This window comes from Pelophylax lessonae, assembly GCF_965119305.1.
Source record: "Pelophylax lessonae genome assembly, chromosome: 1".
NCBI classification, from domain to species: domain Eukaryota; kingdom Metazoa; phylum Chordata; class Amphibia; order Anura; family Ranidae; genus Pelophylax; species Pelophylax lessonae.
This window is the reverse complement of record NC_138768.1, coordinates 515,948,891-515,967,269: the sequence shown is the minus strand read 5'-3', so window position 1 is coordinate 515,967,269 and position 18,379 is coordinate 515,948,891. Positions and strand designations below refer to the sequence as shown.

At 43.0% G+C, this 18,379-nt stretch overlaps 1 protein-coding gene across 2 annotated transcripts in view; it reads left to right on the top strand.

Moving 5' to 3' along the window:
- Window positions 1-18,379, top strand: part of LOC309547466 (phospholipid-transporting ATPase IK-like) — a 269,016-nt gene that overhangs the window by 23,247 nt on the left and 227,390 nt on the right. Inside the window, exons 1-2 of one of the 2 annotated variants that reach the window (XM_082247328.1) lie at window positions 3,033-3,113; window positions 13,875-13,927. In XM_082247328.1, the coding sequence (XP_082103454.1) occupies window positions 13,885-13,927 (43 nt within the window). In that variant the 5' untranslated portion in view covers window positions 3,033-3,113; window positions 13,875-13,884. Of the gene's footprint in view, window positions 1-3,032; window positions 3,114-13,874; window positions 13,928-18,379 lie in introns of those variants that run through there. The other variant, XM_082247329.1, reaches the window with a different exon arrangement.

The window sequence follows — 18,379 nt, the reverse complement described above, 5'->3', positions numbered from 1 at the left end:
TGGGGAGAAGATCCCCCGCTCACTGTCACAGGGGTGGGGAGAGGCTGCAGCTGCTTGAACATATTACACATTTTACCCTCAAAATAGGTGGAACATGTTCCAAAAGGTGAACTTATCCTATATGCCTATAGTTCTTAACAGGAATAGAATGCACGCAAACTGACCATACCAGCATGGATCAGCTTTCATGTTTAGCATGGCCAGTTTACAACCTGGAAGAAGGGGAACTAAAATATCAACCCTAATGCTGGGTACAGTAGATATCTAGTTGAAGACTGAAAATACCTCCCATAATGAAAAGCGCTCTATGAATGGAAGAGATGGACCTTTCATTCATCCATCTGTCCTCTATTTATAGGTTGCTTTTCACTGCAGGAAGCTATAGTACAGCATCTATGAATGGAACAGAGCAGTGGCGTAGCGTGGGTTGTCAGCACCCGGGGCAAGGCAAGTAATTTGCGCCCCCTAACCCGTGGGATTTTAGCACTCGAGTCTCTTCCACTAGATTAGTTAAAGAAACCCTTACCCCCTAAGCACATGTATTGTTTGTTATGAAAATACTGATGTAATTAAAGTAAAATGCATCTAAATACAAGTTTGAATGACCAGCGTGCCCCCTCTCAATGCAGAATGACCAGCATGCCCCCTTTCAATGCAGAATGACCAGCGTGCCCCCTTTCAATGCAGAGTGACCAGCGTGCCCCCTTTCAATGCAGAATGACCAGCGTGCCCCCTTTCAATGCAGAATGACCAGCGTGCCTCCATTCAATGCAGAGAGACCAGCGTGCCCCCTTTCAATGCAGAATGACTAGCATGCCCCCTTTCAATGCAGAGAGACCAGCGTGCCCCCTTTCAATGCAGAATGACCAGCGTGCCCCCTTTCAATGCAGAATGACCAGCGTGCCCCCTTTCAATGCAGAATGTCCAGGCTGCCCCCTTTCAATGCAGAATGTCCAGCGTGCCCCCTTTCAATGCAGAGAGACCAGCGTGCCCCCTTTCAATGCAAAGTGACCAGCGTGCCCCCTTTCAATGCAGAATGACCAGCGTGCCCCCTTTCAATGCAGAATGACCAGCGTGCCCCCTTTCAATGCAGAATGACTAGCGTGCCCCCTTTCAATGCAGAGAGACCAACGTGCTCCCATTCAATGCAGACAGACCAGCGTGCCCCCTTTCAATGCAGAGTGACAAGTGTGCCCCCATTCAATGCAGAGAGACCAACGTGCCCCCTTCCAATGCAGAGTGACCAGCGTGCCCCCTTCCAATGCAGAGTGACCAGCATGCCCCCTTTCAATGCAGAATGACCAGCGTGCCCCCTTTCAATGCAGAATGACCAGCGTGCCCCCTTTCAAAGCAGAGAGACCAGCGTGCCCCCTTTAATGCAGAGTGACCAGCGTGCCCCCCTTCAATGCAGAGAGATCATCGTGCCCCCTTTCAATGCAGAGAGATCATCGTGTCCCCTTTCAATGCAGAGTGACCAGCATGCCCCCTTTCAATGCAGAATGACCAGCGTGCCCCCTCTCAATGCAGAATGACCAGCGTGCCCCCTTTCAATGCAGAGAGACCAGCGTGTCCCCTTTCAATGCAGAATGACCAGCGTGCCCCCCTTAAATGCAGAGAGATCATCGTGTCCCCTTTCAATGCAGAGAGATCATCGTGCCCCCTTTCAATGCAGAGAGACCAGCGTGCCCCCTTCAATGCAGAGAGACTTGCCTGCAGCGGCTGCTTCTCCTCAGTTCCCCGCATCTCCTCAAGTCCTCCTGCCCCCTCCTCGGCCAATGGCATGCGTTCGCCTTTCGGCCAATCAGGAAGCAGGTCTTGGACCCCCTTCCTGATTGGCCAGGGGGAGGATCCGTGTGACAATAGCGAATTTTCATTTGCTACTGTCACACAATGAGTGGTCTCGGGCGCACTGCTCTGCGCCCCGGGTCATCCCTTTTTTGAAGCCTATTAGAGCCTCTGGCTCTAATCAGGTGATTAAAAAAAACCCCACTCTGTGACAGCGCTAGGCTGCTGACTCACTCGCTGCTAAACTGACTGAGCAGTGAGGAGAGGCAGCATAGGCGGGGCTTGGCTTGCAACGCCACCCCACCCTACACCAATGGACAGGTGAGGCACAGTCCAGCCCCGCCCGACTCGCCATTTTCAGCCATAGGGCGGCCGTGCTGGACATCTCCCAGCCTAAAGATGGAGGCAGTCGCAGACAGTGTGTGAACTGTGTATGTCAGAGTCAGACAGACAGAGTGACACTGCTGCGGATGCGCCCCCCCAGATGTTGCACCCAGTGCGGCTGGCCCCCCCTGCACCCCCCACGCTATGCCACTGGAACAGAGGGAGGAAAGGGCGGGCATAGTCAGAACCTTTGCTGAGTGCCTGTGACAGCAGCTTGTATTAAAGTTATTTGTAAAGTCTTGTTTGGTTTATTGTTTTTAAAAAAAAAAAAAATTAAAAATTTTTATACTTACCTGCTCTGTGTAGTGGTTGTGCGCAAAGTGGCCCAGATCCTCCTCTTCTCAGGTCCCTCCTTGGTGCTCCTGGCCCCTCCCTCCTGTTGAGTGCCCCCACAGCAAGCAGCTTGCTATGGGGGCACCCAAGCTGAGTCACAGCTCCCTGTGTCCATTCAGACACGAGCTGTGACCTGGCCCACCTCTCTCCTGGCTGGCTGACTGACTTTGACAGCAGTAGGAGCCAATTGTGTCTCAGCCAATGAGGTGGGGAGTCCTGGGCAGCTGAGAAACTCCTGCAACATGGCTGGATAGAGATGGACACACGTGTCAGAAATAGGCCTAACCCTTAAAAGGTTAAAAAAATATATTTAACTTTACGTCGGCTTTGAAAGGTTGTAAAATGTTACTATCCCATTCACTAGTAAAGCCTTGTGCGAGAGGGGATTCAGATTGGTTGGTCCAGCAAGGCAGCACTTAAACAAATAACAAGCAACACTGGTTCTTCTGTTTTCGCACAACAATTACATCACACTGCATATAAAAGAGGCATTGCAATAGAGAGAAAAGCCATTTGTAATTGAGCGCACAGGAGGCAAGATCTGGTAGAGATTCTTTTCTGAGTAGGCAAGCAAAGCATGTGCAGATCTTCAACACAGCACAGTTGTACAGGTAAAGCCCTTCTGTTATCATTAAGCCCAGCATTCCATATCCCTGCTTTTTGAGATGTCTTTTTATAAATTATAAAGTGATTGTTCCAAAAATATGTGATCTGTACAATGTAAAGCTATACTGTAAAATCATGTTTGATCCAGTAGGGTGTTTGTTTTGTTATACCCAGATTTCTAGCCCATTTCCTGCTTTGTTCCTTGTAGGTTCTTGTTCCTGTCCCCCTATCTGGTCCAGTGCCTAATTCTAATAATTCTATCTACACTGTCTTTATTTATTATGGTCACTACTAGTCTTTTAATGTCAGTTCTTTGTCTTTTTTTCCTGAGAGGCTTGTGCTTTACATAATTAGTCTGGTAGAAAAAAACACACTCCCATCTAGTTCAACCAATAAAACGGGGGAAAATAATTATACAATCCTAGCTTTGTTGTTCCCTTCCCAGACTCTGGTTCCCTTACTTTCCAGGGTAAAGGAGAGGGTATGTTGGTCTTCGAGCCACATGCAAACAATAACTGGTAGGTGTATCAATCCCTAAAGTGGACCTTTCCCCCATTTCACTATCAATCCCTAAAGTGAACCTTTACCCCATTTCACTATCAATCCCTAAAGTGGACCTTTACCCCATTTCACTATCAATCCCTAAAGTGGACCTTTACCCCATTTCACTATCAATCCCTAAAGTGGACCTTTCCCCCATTTCACTATCAATCCCTAAAGTGGACCTTTACCCCCATTTCACTATCAATCCCTAAAGTGGACCTTTCCCCCATTTCACTATCAATCCCTAAAGTGGACCTTTACCCCATTTCACTATCAATCCCTAAAGTGGACCTTTCCCCCATTTCACTATCAATCCCTAAAGTGGACCTTTACCCCATTTCACTATCAATCCCTAAAGTGGACCTTTCCCCCATTTCACTATCAATCCCTAAAGTGGACCTTTACCCCATTTCACTATCAATCCCTAAAGTGGACCTTTACCCCATTTCACTATCAATCCCTTAAGTGGACCTTTACCCCATTTCACTATCAATCCCTAAAGTGGACCTTTACCCCATTTCACTATCAATCCCTAAAGTGGACCTTTACCCCATTTCACTATCAATCCCTAAAGTGGACCTTTACCCCATTTCACTATCAATACCTAAAGTGGACCTTTACCCCATTTCACTATCAATCCCTAAAGTGGACCTTTACCCCATTTCACTATCAATCCCTAAAGTGGACCTTTACCCCATTTCACTATCAATCCCTAAATTGGACCTTTACCCCATTTCACTATCAATCCCTAAAGTGGACCTTTACCCCATTTCACTATCAATCCCTAAAGTGGACCTTTCCCTCATTTCACTATCAATCCCTAAAGTGGACCTTTCCCCCATTTCACTATCAATCCCTAAAGTGGATCTTTCTCCCATTTCACTATCAATCCCTAAAGTGGACCTTTACCCCATTTCACTATCAATCCCTAAAGTGGACCTTTATCCCATTTCACTATCAATCCCTAAAGTGGACCTTTACCCCATTTCACTATCAATCCCTAAAGTGGACCTTTATCCCATTTCACTATCAATCCCTAAAGTGGACCTTTACCCCATTTCACTATCAATCCCTAAAGTGGACCTTTACCCCATTTCACTATCAATCCCTAAAGTGGACCTTTACCCCATTTCACTATCAATCCCTAAAGTGGACCCTTACCCCATCTCACTAAAAATCACAGCAGCATACAGCTTTGCAAAATATGTTTAACAACTGAATGTAGGATGATTTCATATCGATGTAGCACCCTCCTAGCCAGGTGCTAGGTAAAAGCATTGGGTTGCTTTCCTGCTTTTCAGGGAGCAGGATTTCTAGTTAGGCCTGTTACATGTGTCCAGGTGTGATTCACTTGGTCTGAGGGAGTGTCCCCACTGTATCCAATAGGGGAGCCTGTTGGACAGTGGAGGAAACCCAGCCAGTGACACACAGGATTTTGTGGCAGTCCCAGTGGGAGGGCACAACAGTGGTGCATCCTGGGATTGACCATAAAAGCCAAGGGCACATGTGACAGGGTGTCTTTGGACGGGAAGCCAAGTCCCAGAAGGAGTGCGTGGCTGTGTCTCCTTCTGCAGCTGGGAAAGGTGGTCACAGGCAGTCGGCCTGGTGAACCTGAAGGTGTTGCTGAATGCAGAAATCCAGTGGATGCTGACAAGTGGAGTTTGGAGGCAACGGTGACTCTGAAAAAACAGTGTCCGTGAGTACAGAGGAACTTGCCCAGGGATCTGCCAAGAAGGGGACCACTCCGGAAGCTAGGTTTGGCGGACAGGTATCAGCACACCAGCATTGAGAGTAAAGGGGGTGCCAGTTTCAGAACCCTGAAGAGAGTAACTAAAACCAGAGTTTTTCTAAACATCTTCACCTTAGTGGCAGGGTGAAGCAGCAGCCTTTCCCCACACATTGCAGCTAGTTGTCCTGAAGATTGTGCATAGTTCATAGTTGGAGTATCCCATTCATCCCTTCTCCTATCCCAGTTCCAAATAAAATACACAAAAAACAAATCCCTTGGACTGTTTACTGACCGAGCCAAGGACTTAAAGTGTTAAGAATTTTCTAGTTGTTGCAAAGGGTAACCCAGGGGAACCCGCTTCAAGCAGCTCCCAACGGAGTAGTGCTACATCAGCATTAGTGATGAGTTTAGGTGTGTTCAGATACTGGACAGGAAGCTGTCACTGCCAACTGCTTATCATTACCAGCAGAAGCAATTCTCAGCCCACAGCCACACATACAAATGGACCTTGTAAATGTGGGGCTGCAGAGAATGCCTCAGCCACTTATGACTGGCGGTCCGGAGTGACGGCTGCATGGCAGGATAGCTCAGGTGGGTTTGAACTAGTATCCGAACACGCTTGAGATCATCCGAACACGCTTGAGCTCATCCTTAATGCTGTTATGAAAGCATTTCACATAGTTGGTAAGGTTGAAAAAAGACACGTCACTCCAGTTCACCTTTTGGTGTGCGTGTGTGTTTATGTCAATAGTACATTGTATATCCCTGTATGTTGTGATTGTTAAGGTGCCCATCTAATTGTTTTTTTAAACTATCATCGCCCCCTGCCGATACCACTGCTTGTGGAAGAGAGATTCACATCCCTACCGCTAACCCTCTACGCAGTTTAGGCTAAACCACTTCTCTTCCAATTTCAGTGAATGGCCATGTGTCTTTTTAAATTCTCATTCACAGAAAGGTTTGTTTTCCTAAAGTCACCAGTACGGTAAGTGTACATCACTATCATATCTCTTGAGCGTCTCCTCTCCACAGAGAATAAGTTCAGTGCTTGTAGTCTCCCCCCATAGCTGAGATTCTCTAGTCCCCTTATTATCTTGCTTGCCCTTCGCCCCCGTTTACATTGTCGTAATTTGACATGTCAAATTGCATGCTAAATCACAGCCTATTGCCAGCAACGGCACTGTCCAATTGGTGCGACACCGTCTTTGGGCGCCACACTGATTTCCAAAAGTAGTTCCTGCACTACTTTTGGTGACTTCCAATAGACATCTGTATATGAACCACCACCACAAAGCCACATTGTTTACATCCTACCAATAAAATCCATGCCTGTGCATGGCCAGTGTAGAGAAAATCTTACTGGCAGGATATAAACTTTGTGGCAGATTGCACTTTGGGATAAAGGTAAGTATGCACATGGCATGGCAAGGGTAGAGTACTTTAGGTCATGGGAGGACAAGAAAGGTACGTGAAAATATCCATTATAACATTTTATTTTACATTTAGCCATAAAAAAGGGGAAACTTTTTAAATGAACTACTGTATAAAGCACTAAACATTTGTTAAAGCTTTCTAACAGTCTGATCATTATGGTCCCAAACAGTTCAAAATGACTTGATAGAATCCAGCTGTGCATACAATACATGCTAGTTTCGGTGATACTGACTTCCATGTGCTTTATACATCAACTCTGTGTTACCTGGTACCATAATCAATGCATATATATATTTATTATAACAAATTGTGGAAGATTAAGGCACCTGAATTCTGGCCACCAGTCATCAGGATTAGGAATATTCATTTTCTGTTTATTCTTTCAACATATATTCACAGGTTATATGAGCGTTTAAGCTAGCTTTTCTTTAAACCTTTTCTACTGATATTTCTGCATTATAATTTAGTGCTTAGCTGTACCCAAGTATCAACTTACACTATGTGGTATTAATACCCAGCCCTGTATAAAGACCTGAAAGAAGATCTGATGAAAATGAACAAAAGCTATCTCAAGAGTTCCTTTTTTCTAAGAATTTTCTAAATAGTGTTGTGTTTCTGACAGATTAAATATTGTTTTGTAACTATGTCTGTAGCTATGTGTGCTTGGGGAGCTATTTCTTTTTTTCTACAGATGTATAGTATCAGGTGTTAACTAATGCAATTACTAGGGTAAATTTACTAAGGCTGGCCATACATGTTCAATTCTCCTTTAGATTTACCTTAACCACTTGCAGACCGCCCGCCGCAGTTTTACATCAGTAGTTTGACGTTAAATACCGGGGTTATGGCAGCAGATAGCTGCCATAAACCTAGTATTTTTTTAAACTGCGGGCGGTCCGCTTTAACATAAGGGTGGTCCCAGCGGCAGATTCACCGCTGGATCACCCTTATGGGCGGTAGAAGTGATGTCCCCTCCCACCGCTTCCTGGTCGTTTTCCCTGCTTACAGGATCCGCCGGTAGCAGGGAAAACGGTCCGGTCTGCTGTCCCCTCAGGCAGGAAAGGAAGTCGAGTGATTGCAAGATAGCCCTCACTCGACTCTATGGTCTTGGAGGACCGGAGCGACGTCATACGTCACTTCCTAGTAACCGATTTAAAGAGCCCGTTTTTTTAAGCCCATTTGAGCTCTTTTGAGCCCATTTGAAAAAAAATGACTTTTTGACTTTTTTTTTTTTTCTTTTTTAGTGTAGATGTGAGATCTGAGGTCTTTTTGACCCCAGATTTCACATTAACATGCTTATTTCTATTACAAGGGATGTTTACATTCCTTGTATTAGGAATAAAAGTGATCACATTTTTTTTTTTTAAAAAACTGTAAAAATAAAAAAGAAAATATAAAATAAATAGAAACATTTTTTTAAAGCGCCCTGTCCCCATTAGCTCGCACGCAGAAGCGAACGCATACGCAGGTTGTGCCCACATATGTAAACGGTGCTCAAACCACACATGTGAGGTATCACCGCGATTGTTAGAGTGAGAGCATTAATTTGAGCCCTAGACCTCATCTGTAACTCTAAACTGGTAACCTGTAGAATTTTTAAAGTGTCGCCTATGGGGATTTTTAAGTACCAATGTTTGTCGCCATTCCGCGAGCGTGCGCAATTTTGAAGCATGACATGTTGGGTCTCTATTTATTCGGCGTAACATTATCTTTCACATTATAGAAAAAAATTGGTTTACTTATTTTTTAATTCAAAAAAAGTGAATTTTTTCCAAAAAAATTATGTTTGTAAGACCGCTGCACAAATACGGTGTGATAAAAAATATTGCAACAATTTCCATTTTATTCCCTAGGGTCTCTCTCTCAAAAAAAAAAAAAAAAAAAAAATATATATATATATATATATATATATATATATAATGTTTGAGGGTTCTAAGTAATTTTATAGCAAAAAAAACCTGATTTTAACTGATAAAAGGCCCGGTCCAGAAGTAGTTACACTATGTAATGCACGGGCCTGCCTAATTGGATACAAGTGAATATAAGTGAAAGTTGTTTAGATTTGACCTCATATTATATGTTTTTTTTGGTAAAGGAAAATTGTTCAAGAATATTAAACATCTATGGCCAGCCTAAGATTTCTCTCACGGGGCTAAACAAAAGAAATCTATTGATTACCCCATCCACAATAAACAATGTGGATGGAGGAATCTCCCCTGCTGGCTATTTTATTCTGATAAGGGCACCCCCCAAATGTCAGAATATGCAAACTGGCTGCATCTTAGCAGATGCAGTTGTTCAACCCACAGTGTTCCACCCAGCTACAGCAAAGTGCCAACAGGGCAACCCAATAATTACATTTTGCATAGTATATTTTGCATAGAATTGTTGGGAGATATGCTTTATATAGTTCATACCACCCTGAAAGTATAAGTTTACTTTTTCAGGAAAAAATGAAGAGGTAAACTAACACCATACACCTTCCCCACCCGCCTTGGTCTCCGCTGTGCATACCTTGTTGTGGGTGATGAGCTGTCAGCAGAGATGTATAGTAACGAAGTAGAACTACTTAAGTACTGTACTTAAGTACCGAAATGCAGTATCTGTACTTTCCTAGAGTAGAATTTTTTTCTCCTACTTCTACTTTTACTTCACTACATTTTTTCGATGATTTCGATACTTCTACTCAAGTATTTTTTTTTTTGTGCTGCATAGTTACTCGTTACTTTTAAAAAAATTACCACTGCCAGAACAGTAGATGGCAGGTTGCATAAAGCTCAAAAAAATGTGTATAATGTCATTTGTAAATCAGCGCATACGAAAATAAAGGCTGTGTATAATAAAAGCTGCTATACCAAATCTTTCCAATAAAAAGAAAATATGAAACAAACAAATAAATGGTGCTACAGCGCTTAAAGTGCATCAAGAAACTACTAACAAACACAGGTTAATCATTTGAATAAATCATTTGAAATAATAAAAACAATATGATGTTCATACTTTTGACTTCTTTCTTTAATAACTACATAACACAGTACTTGTACTTCTACTTTCAGTACTTGAGTAGAATTTTTTTTTTCAAAACTACTGGTACTTTTTACTTTTAGTACTTAAGTAGCAAATTTTTTGAAAAAACTACTTGCAATACTTAAGTAAAAAAAATGTTGAATACTTTAGTACTTCTACTTAAGTAACTTTTTCTGCGAGCACTTCCACTTCTACTCAAGTAATTTTTTGATCGAGCACTTGTACTTTTACTCAAGTAGAAATTTCGAGTACTTTATACAAGTCTGGCTGTCAGTGCCCACGCAGCCGGTGCAGCGATCTGGGGATTTGAAATCTCTGCTCTTCTGCCAATTCTTTTTGCATCACATCTGTGGCAATCAGATTGATTCTGATTGGTCGATGCCAGCACAGAGCATCAATCTGATCTGTCTTAGAAGAACTGTGGAAAGAGGGAGAAGAGCAGCGTGTAATCTTCAAATGGGCAATAAAATGTCCTTCCCTTACCCCCAGCCATAACAAACACTGCTCATATCTGAACAGGGCCACTGATAAGGCAGTGCAGCCAGCCCTCCTGTACCGTGCCTCATCAGTTCAAAAAGGGGCCCAAGTACTTGTTGAGCAGGGGGGCCAGCTGTACTGTCCTTTGGCAGACACTGATCCTCTTCTATTCCCCATTGCAGTGCTACCAGCTTCTCCTCCTCTTCCTCCCTCCGGCTGCACTGCAAGGGGATAGGTTTTAGCACATGCGCCCCTTCCTTCTGCCATCCAGCGCCCCCCCCCCCCCATATGCTTCTTTCCCCCACAGTGCTGCGAGCTTCCTGGGCACACAGGCGGATGTCATTTATTGGCCCCTTTCTTTCCTGAATGAACACAGTTGGCGATCTGTACCAATCACCCCTGTGTCAATTAATCACTGAAGCACAGTAAACGGTGTTTACTATGCTTTAGTTTGTAAATGAGCAGTAAGCCTAAGATCCCTTCCTATTCATTCATCTGAGCAGCAGATGCTGTAGAGAAAGAGACTGATAAATCTATGTCCTCAGTCATTTTCGGCCAGGGGGGCCTGTCAGATAGAAGCCACGGGGCCCCTTACAGCCTAACAGGTGCCCTGTATCTGAACATGATAATGACATCTGTTCAACTATTCCTTGTTAAATGCATTTCTTTTTCATTGCATCTGGGACCTTCTTTGCCATATACATATGTTGTTTGATTGCCTCCTTTTCTTTACTGTGTGAACTGTTATGCACTTGGAAACTTCTTGTAAAATCAATAAAATATAGTCAAAATTAAATTACAGGTGCAATCTTAACCGACATATGTTCAGTATCAAATGGGCCTGTCCTAAAGTTACAATGGTACTAAGATATACAGTATGCTCTTAGTACCATTGTAACTGATGTGTATATATATATATATACACACACCCTTTTATGTTCATTTTACAAATTAGAATTTCAATGAAGCAAATTTTAAAATAGGGATGGGCTCTGTGTTCGAGTCAAATGTAAGTGCAAACACACAAACAAATGGGGTGCTCGGCGGGAAGTTTGCCCGCCGATGAGTGCCCCATAATTCACTGAGCTGTTGCAGTGTATTGATTGCTGATGATTGGCCAAAGCATGCACCTGTGTATGCTTTCGCCAATCACAGCACATGTGCTGTCAGAGTTACCATTTGGCCAAAGGCAGAGTGCCTTTGGCCAATCATGGCTCAGGGACTTAGTCCAGGCCCCACACTATATAAGGCTGCTGCTTACACAGCAGCTGTGTATAGCGTGTGACAATAGAGATTAGGCAGGTAGGTAGTGGATAGTTTGTTCAGTCAGTTTAGTGCAGTCAGTGTAGTGTACAGGCATACTCCACTTTTAAAATGTATGGATATGTTGTAGTCCTGGGTCTCCCGAGTTTGGTGTCCCTATCACTTATAGTTCGGGAGCAGTGCCATATCAAGCTGACCTATATTTCCTATAGACGCCAATGTTAAAAGACAGGGAGCAGTTCCATGCCAAGCTGACCAAGATTTCCAATGAGCACTGAAAGCTGAAAATTGTTCTGGGCAGGAAGGGGGTAAAAGTGCCCTATATTTAGGTGGTTAAGAAGAACCCTATGACAGAATTAAAAAAAAAATGGAGTGGGGTCCCCCCAAAATCTATACCAGGCCCTTTGGGTCTAGTACAGATTTTAATGGGAACTCCACACCGATATTAAAAAAAAAAAAAACGGTTTGGGCCCCCACCCGAAATCCATACCTGACCCTTATCCGAGCATGCAGCCTGGCAGGCTAGAAAAGGGGGGGGACGAGCGAGCACACCCCTCCTGAACCATACAAGACCGCTTGCCCTCAACATAGGGAGGGTGCTTTGGGGTCCCCCCCAAAGCACCTTGTCCCCATGTTGATGGGGACAAGGGCCTCTTCCCGACAACCGTGGGCTGTGGTTGTGGGGGTCTGCAGGTGGGGGGCTTATCAGAGTCTAGAAGCCCACTTTAACAAGATCCTGCCCCCCCATGTGAATAGGTATCGGGTACATAGCACCCCTACCCATTCACCCTAAAAGTTTAAAAAAGTAAAAACCACAGAACAAAGTTTTTGATAAGTCCTTTATTAAAAAGAAAATAGTGTCCCTTGATATAAATCCATTGTCAATCACGCCGCCTGCCGGACCCGAAAAATAGGAAAAAATTCAAAAACGCTTAGCCTCTTCAGAGGCTATCTGCAGTCTGGCCGATCATCAACTTTGACAGTTCTTTTATAGGCAAGGGGCAGGGCCACCCGGTTACGTCATACAGTGGCACTGTTCCTTCTGATGTCACGTGATGTCATGTGACGTCAGATGACGTAACCGGATGGCCCTGCCCTTGCCTATAAAAAACTGTCAAAGCTGAGGATCGGGGAGAACAGTGGGTAGCCTCTTAAGAGGTGGACACATTTTTAAATTTTTTTTTAGGTCTGGCGGGCGTCGTGATTGATAATGGATTTACATCGAGGGACAGAATTTTTTTTTCTTTTTTAACAAAGAACTTCTCAAAAACTTTACTTTTTTACACTTTTGTGGTGAATGGGTAGGGTTTACAATGTACCCGATTCCCATTCACATAGGGGGGCTTCCAGATTCTGATAAGCCCCCCACCTGCAGGCCTCAACAACCACAGCCCGGGCTTGTCGGGAAGAGGCCCTTGTCCCCATCAACATGGGGACAAGGTGCTTTGGGGTGGGGGCATGTGGCCTGGTATGGTTCAGGAGGGGGGTTTCTCGCTCATCCCCCCCCCCTTTTCTTGCCTGCCAGGCTGCATGCTCGGATAAGGGTCTGGTATGGATATTAGGGGGCCCCCACGCCACTTTTTTAATAATTTTCCTAAGAAAATCCATACCAGACCCAAAGGGCCTGATATGGACTGGGGGGGGGGGGGGGGACCCTACGCTGTTTTTTTAATTTCTTTAATATGTATTGTCAGGAGCTGGCAATACATTAGAGCCGCAAGCAAGTTTAAATGACATCTTCTCTTTAGAAATGTCAGTATTTCTGCAGCAGGCTCCATACATCGTACAGATGTGCCACTTTACAGGCACATTAAGGGGACCCCCCCCCCCCCCCCAAGCACGATATTTAAAGGAATTTTTCATTTTTATTGTTTCACTTTAAGCATCCTGATAATCGCTGCTCCTGTAAAAACTATCGTTTTAAAAAAAATGTTTTTGCATTGATACATGTTTCCCTGGGCAATACCCAGGTCCCCATAAACTTTTTATGGCAATAATTTGCATATAAGCCTTTAAAATGAGTACTTTTGATTTTTCATGTTCGTGTACTATAGACTTTAATAGAGCTCACATGTTCGCTAGAACTTTTTCCATGTTCGAGATGTTCTGGTGCAAACCGAACAGGGGGATGTTCGGCCCATCAGTATTTTTAAACTTTTACTGATATTTGGTATGGACTTTCATTGTAACAACTGCCTGAATCATTCATTGAAGTTTAACTGTAGATACTGAGAGTCTTGATTCGTACATACAGATTTAAAAAGTTTATTTTGTATGAATTTATATCTTTTAGGAAGAGTACAATGGATACGACAATCAAGTCAGCAGATCTACTAAATGATAAAGGTATGCTTTATTGAAGTTTCTGATACTGCATAAAAAAATGTTAACTATATATACTGCCAAAACCTTTTCTTTTTAATTTTAGAAAGAGGGAATAATGGTAAAAACCCTCTCTTTTGTTGTCTTTGGCTCATGGCAAAGTTTTATTTTACTTCCTGACACAACCGGAAGTGAGAGCAGATCGAGCAGATCACTTCACGTACAGGAAATCTCCGACAGTTGTGACCTGAGCAAATATCCAGTTGAATGATTTCTCCACTAGTCTAATTCCAGTAAGAACTTAAAATCATAATTTCAGTCTTTCAGTCTCAGTGACAATGTCCAGGAAAATCAAAAAGGGTGAGTCTTCCCTGTGCATATACAGACAGCAGTAAAAACCTAAAAGAGGTTCTAGCCCTTCCTAAAAAAAAATATAACCATTTTATATCAGCTGTTTACTCTTCATGGACCACAGCAATATTATTTTTTTTATTTATCTTTGAGTCAATCGGTTAGGAATGTCTTCACTGTGGTGATGCTTTTGGATCCGTGAGGAGATTCCGGCTTCTGGTTAGGTGTACAGGAGATGGCTATGTCCATACCAAAAAGGCCCTTTTAGACCACTCTATAATTTGAGGGTCTGCACCATCTGGTAAGCAGTTTGGAGGTGTCATCATGATGTTAAAGGAGAAGTACAGCCAAAGGTGCTTTGGCTGTACTTCTCCCGTGGGTCACATGAGTGCAGTGCGTTATGCATTAGTGTGACCCGTTTTCAGCAGGCGGTGGAGTGATTTGAGGTGTTAGGCCGCTTGATTAAGGTGTTAGACCGCTTGATTCTCAGTCTTAGAGGTGTCGGGGGACCAATGCTGCATCCACCTAAGTATGATTCAAGAAAAAAAAAAAAACCTCACATTTTAAGTGCTATCTTTCACACTGAAGCCAATTTCTGGAATTCCTCTCTGCAAATCTTTGATGGACATATATTAATCTATTAAAAAAGAAGAAAGAAGAAGAATGGCGCACACATGCAAAAGAAATGACTATCAAATATGAAGACAATCCATAAATAAAAAAATGGGGATTTGGTCCCACCATATGGCCATATCATGCTCAAGCCCACCACTACGTCATATGGTGGGACCAAATCCCCATTTTTTTATTTATGGATTGTCTTCATATTTGATAGTCATTTCTTTTGCATGTGTGCGCTATTCTTTTTTAATATGCATGTCGCTTGGTTCATAGCTGCACCAGCTTTAGAAATACATGTTCAGGGTTTGCTCCCCCAACTTTTTGCTTGTTTATTATATATTATTCTATTGTTAATTATCTTTGGTGTAAAAATTTCAATCATATATACGTTATATACGTTTTTTTTTAGGCAGATTTTTTGCTAGATGCTTGGCCTGATTCAGGGATTTGAGCGCAGATATTACATTTGCACATTATTATTCACATTCAGGATAAAGACATATTGATTTGCAGTAACTTTGTAACCTATGATACTAAAGAGACAAGGTTTTTCTTTTTGGTTTTTAAACCCCCCCCCCCCATATATTTTAAAAAATGCAATGTGAAAAGCAACACATATACAGTTTTAATACAATCGTAGTGTATGTATTTAACGTACAGTAGATAACATCGATTTTAACATACAGTAGGTTTACATAGGCTGTAAAACTTCTGTATAAAAATCTACTTTTCAGGTTAGCTTCCTTCATCCTGCCTTTCCTATTGGTTGGTATTATTTATTTTTTCTAAAGACTAACCTCAGGAAATCAATTAAGGAGTGATGCTTTCACTGTATCCAGAAAGACTATGTAAAATTCAATTCAATCAATTCTTTGAAAAAAAAAAAGGCCCTTTACGACTAAGACTGCTCTCCGGACTAAGGATTGATGCCCAGCTGGACTGGCATCTGATCATGTGACTACTGTGACAGTGGTCACATAGCCATCAATCCTTCCCTCCTGGGTGTTCAGAACTGTTTAAATGGATGTCTGGGGGGGAATGAAGGGGGAAAAGTGTAACCGTGGGCAAAATAAAAATGACATATATGATGCAGTCTGTCACTAGCATTATCATTTTGCTTTTCTGAGTCTATCCCGAAACACAGGTTTATTTACCCATTAAGCCTACCATAACAGTGACATCCGATCAATTCTGCTCTAATTCAGTAGGGGAACAGTTTACAGATCCCCTGCTAATCAGACTGGATATGACCTGCCGAAAAGGGGCCTAAGGGTAGATTTAGATATGCGCCTAAAGCCCCCTACGCACGAGCCGAATGGGCGGTTAAAAAAAAATGTCCAAAATTTGGCCCATGTGTATGCCACCCTGTCCGACAGAAACAGCCGGCTTCTGTTGGACGAGCATACCGGAAAACCAGCAGTCAACCGACTCCCTATCAGAGCTCTCAGCCAATTTGTCAAGGTCTTACCTTGCCCTCTTGTTGGCAGTCACCTTGGATATGTGCAGACTGCTGCCTTTTATAAACTCTGATTGCATCATCACTTGCCTGCTGCTTGGGTGTCGCACAGTGATGATGCTGCACACCTGACTATATCAATCACCTGATGGGTTGCAGTCCTTGCCCTTGCGTTTGTGCTCCGAGGTGCATCACTGCTAGCAGACTTCTGTCGTCCATGTTCCTCTGTGGATGACCAGGCTTGGCTGGCGACTCTCCTGGCTCTGGACCGGAATCGGCAGACTACTCGCTTCTGGACTCGACCCTGGCCTGGATGACTACCCGCTTCTGGACTCAACCCCGGCTTGGATGACTACCCGCTTCTGGACTCGACCCCGGCTTGGATGACCACCCACTTCTGGACTTGACCCTGACTGTTTCTGATCTCGCTCCATTCTCTTACTGAGCGTTTATTGTTGTTTGCTCCAATAAACTGCCTTATTTTACCAGCATCTCCGTGTGGTCTGGTTTCCTGGCACCCTGACACAATTGTCCCCCTATCAGAACACAACAGCCCAGCAGGGAGATCATTTAACTGACTTTGCATAGTTAGTACAGCGGCTCCGACCGGAGCTGACAGTTTTTTTGGTTAGACCTACTGGGTTGAACCAAAAAAAACTCATAGTGTGTACCACGCTTAAATCTCCTTTTCCTCTGAAGCCTGATTCCTAGCCTAGGCCACATGGTGATGGGGGTGTGGCCATAAGGGGGAGAGAACAGAGATTAAAAGTTTATTTCCAGCATAAAGCAGCAGAAAAAAACTGTCTCAACTCTCCCATCCACATACTTGATGTGGATGGGGGAATCCTCCTCACTGAGCTATTGTATTCAGCAGGGGAGACTTTGCTGCCATCAGAATAAACTTATCAGTGCTGCTGGCTATAGCTTGCAGAGCTGATCGACTGGGAAAAATCCGACAGGGTGGTTGTACAGAGGTTAATTGGTTGAAACCAAGTGCCTATAACTTGGATAAAGATTTGGGTGGTCCCTGCTGAACTAGATGAATTTCAATCAATGTATGGCTGGCTTAAGGTTTTGCTTTATTTTCCAGTGGTAATTGTGACATCAAATTTCAATTTAGTTTTAGTCATAGTCTTTTGACTAAAATGCTATTTTAGTTTTAGTCGTATTTTAGTCATCTGAATTGTTTTAGTTTTAGTTGTATTTTAGTTGACTAAAATAGTGTTTTAATTTAGTCAACGAAAATATTTTCGTCGACAAAATTAACACTTTCCAGGGCATGCAATCACTCCTGTGTCTCTTTGGATTTTGAGTAATGGCGCAGTATGGCAATGAGGGGGAAGAGAAGCAACAACACAGAGGAAGAATGTAATGGTGTAAATCTGACCATACACTTGTAGAATTTGGTTAGAAAATGTTAAATGGAAGTTGGTTTAATGTTCTTATTGTTAGTGGGGTCAATCAAATCAATGTTCGTTTTCAGTATAGAAATGTTTTCTCAAACGGATGAATTTCTAACAGTGTGGTTTTTGTACAAATGTTTGTACGAATAGTAACAGTGAGAGTGGAGAGGAAGAGAGAAAACAGAGAGGTGTTACAAGGATCAGAATGTAAAGATGGATGGGTGCACAGGGCCTCTAATACTGCTGATATAAAAGTGTAGGTGATTGTCTACATAGAATATCTAGGAGCTGGAATACAACACTAAGGAGAAGAGATGGAGCATACATGGCAATATCTGTACCAAGTGATCCTTACCTAACAGTGAGAGTAGCATATAAGCAGCTCTTTGATTTTCTTACCTTCTACTCATAGGGACATATTGGACTCATTGCAGGGAGATTTCCAAACACCTCTATAAACCAGAGGACCCCTTTGTCCACCAAACACCATCCCCTTGTTATATAAGTGGCCAAAATGGACTAATACTGTTAGGAGCTCCCCGTGTAGTTATCAGTCTATTTATGACCTGCCAATGCTTTCAAATGAAAATATGCATAGTTCTATTATATATTGACAAACCTCCTATGCCTATGCTATATATTTTT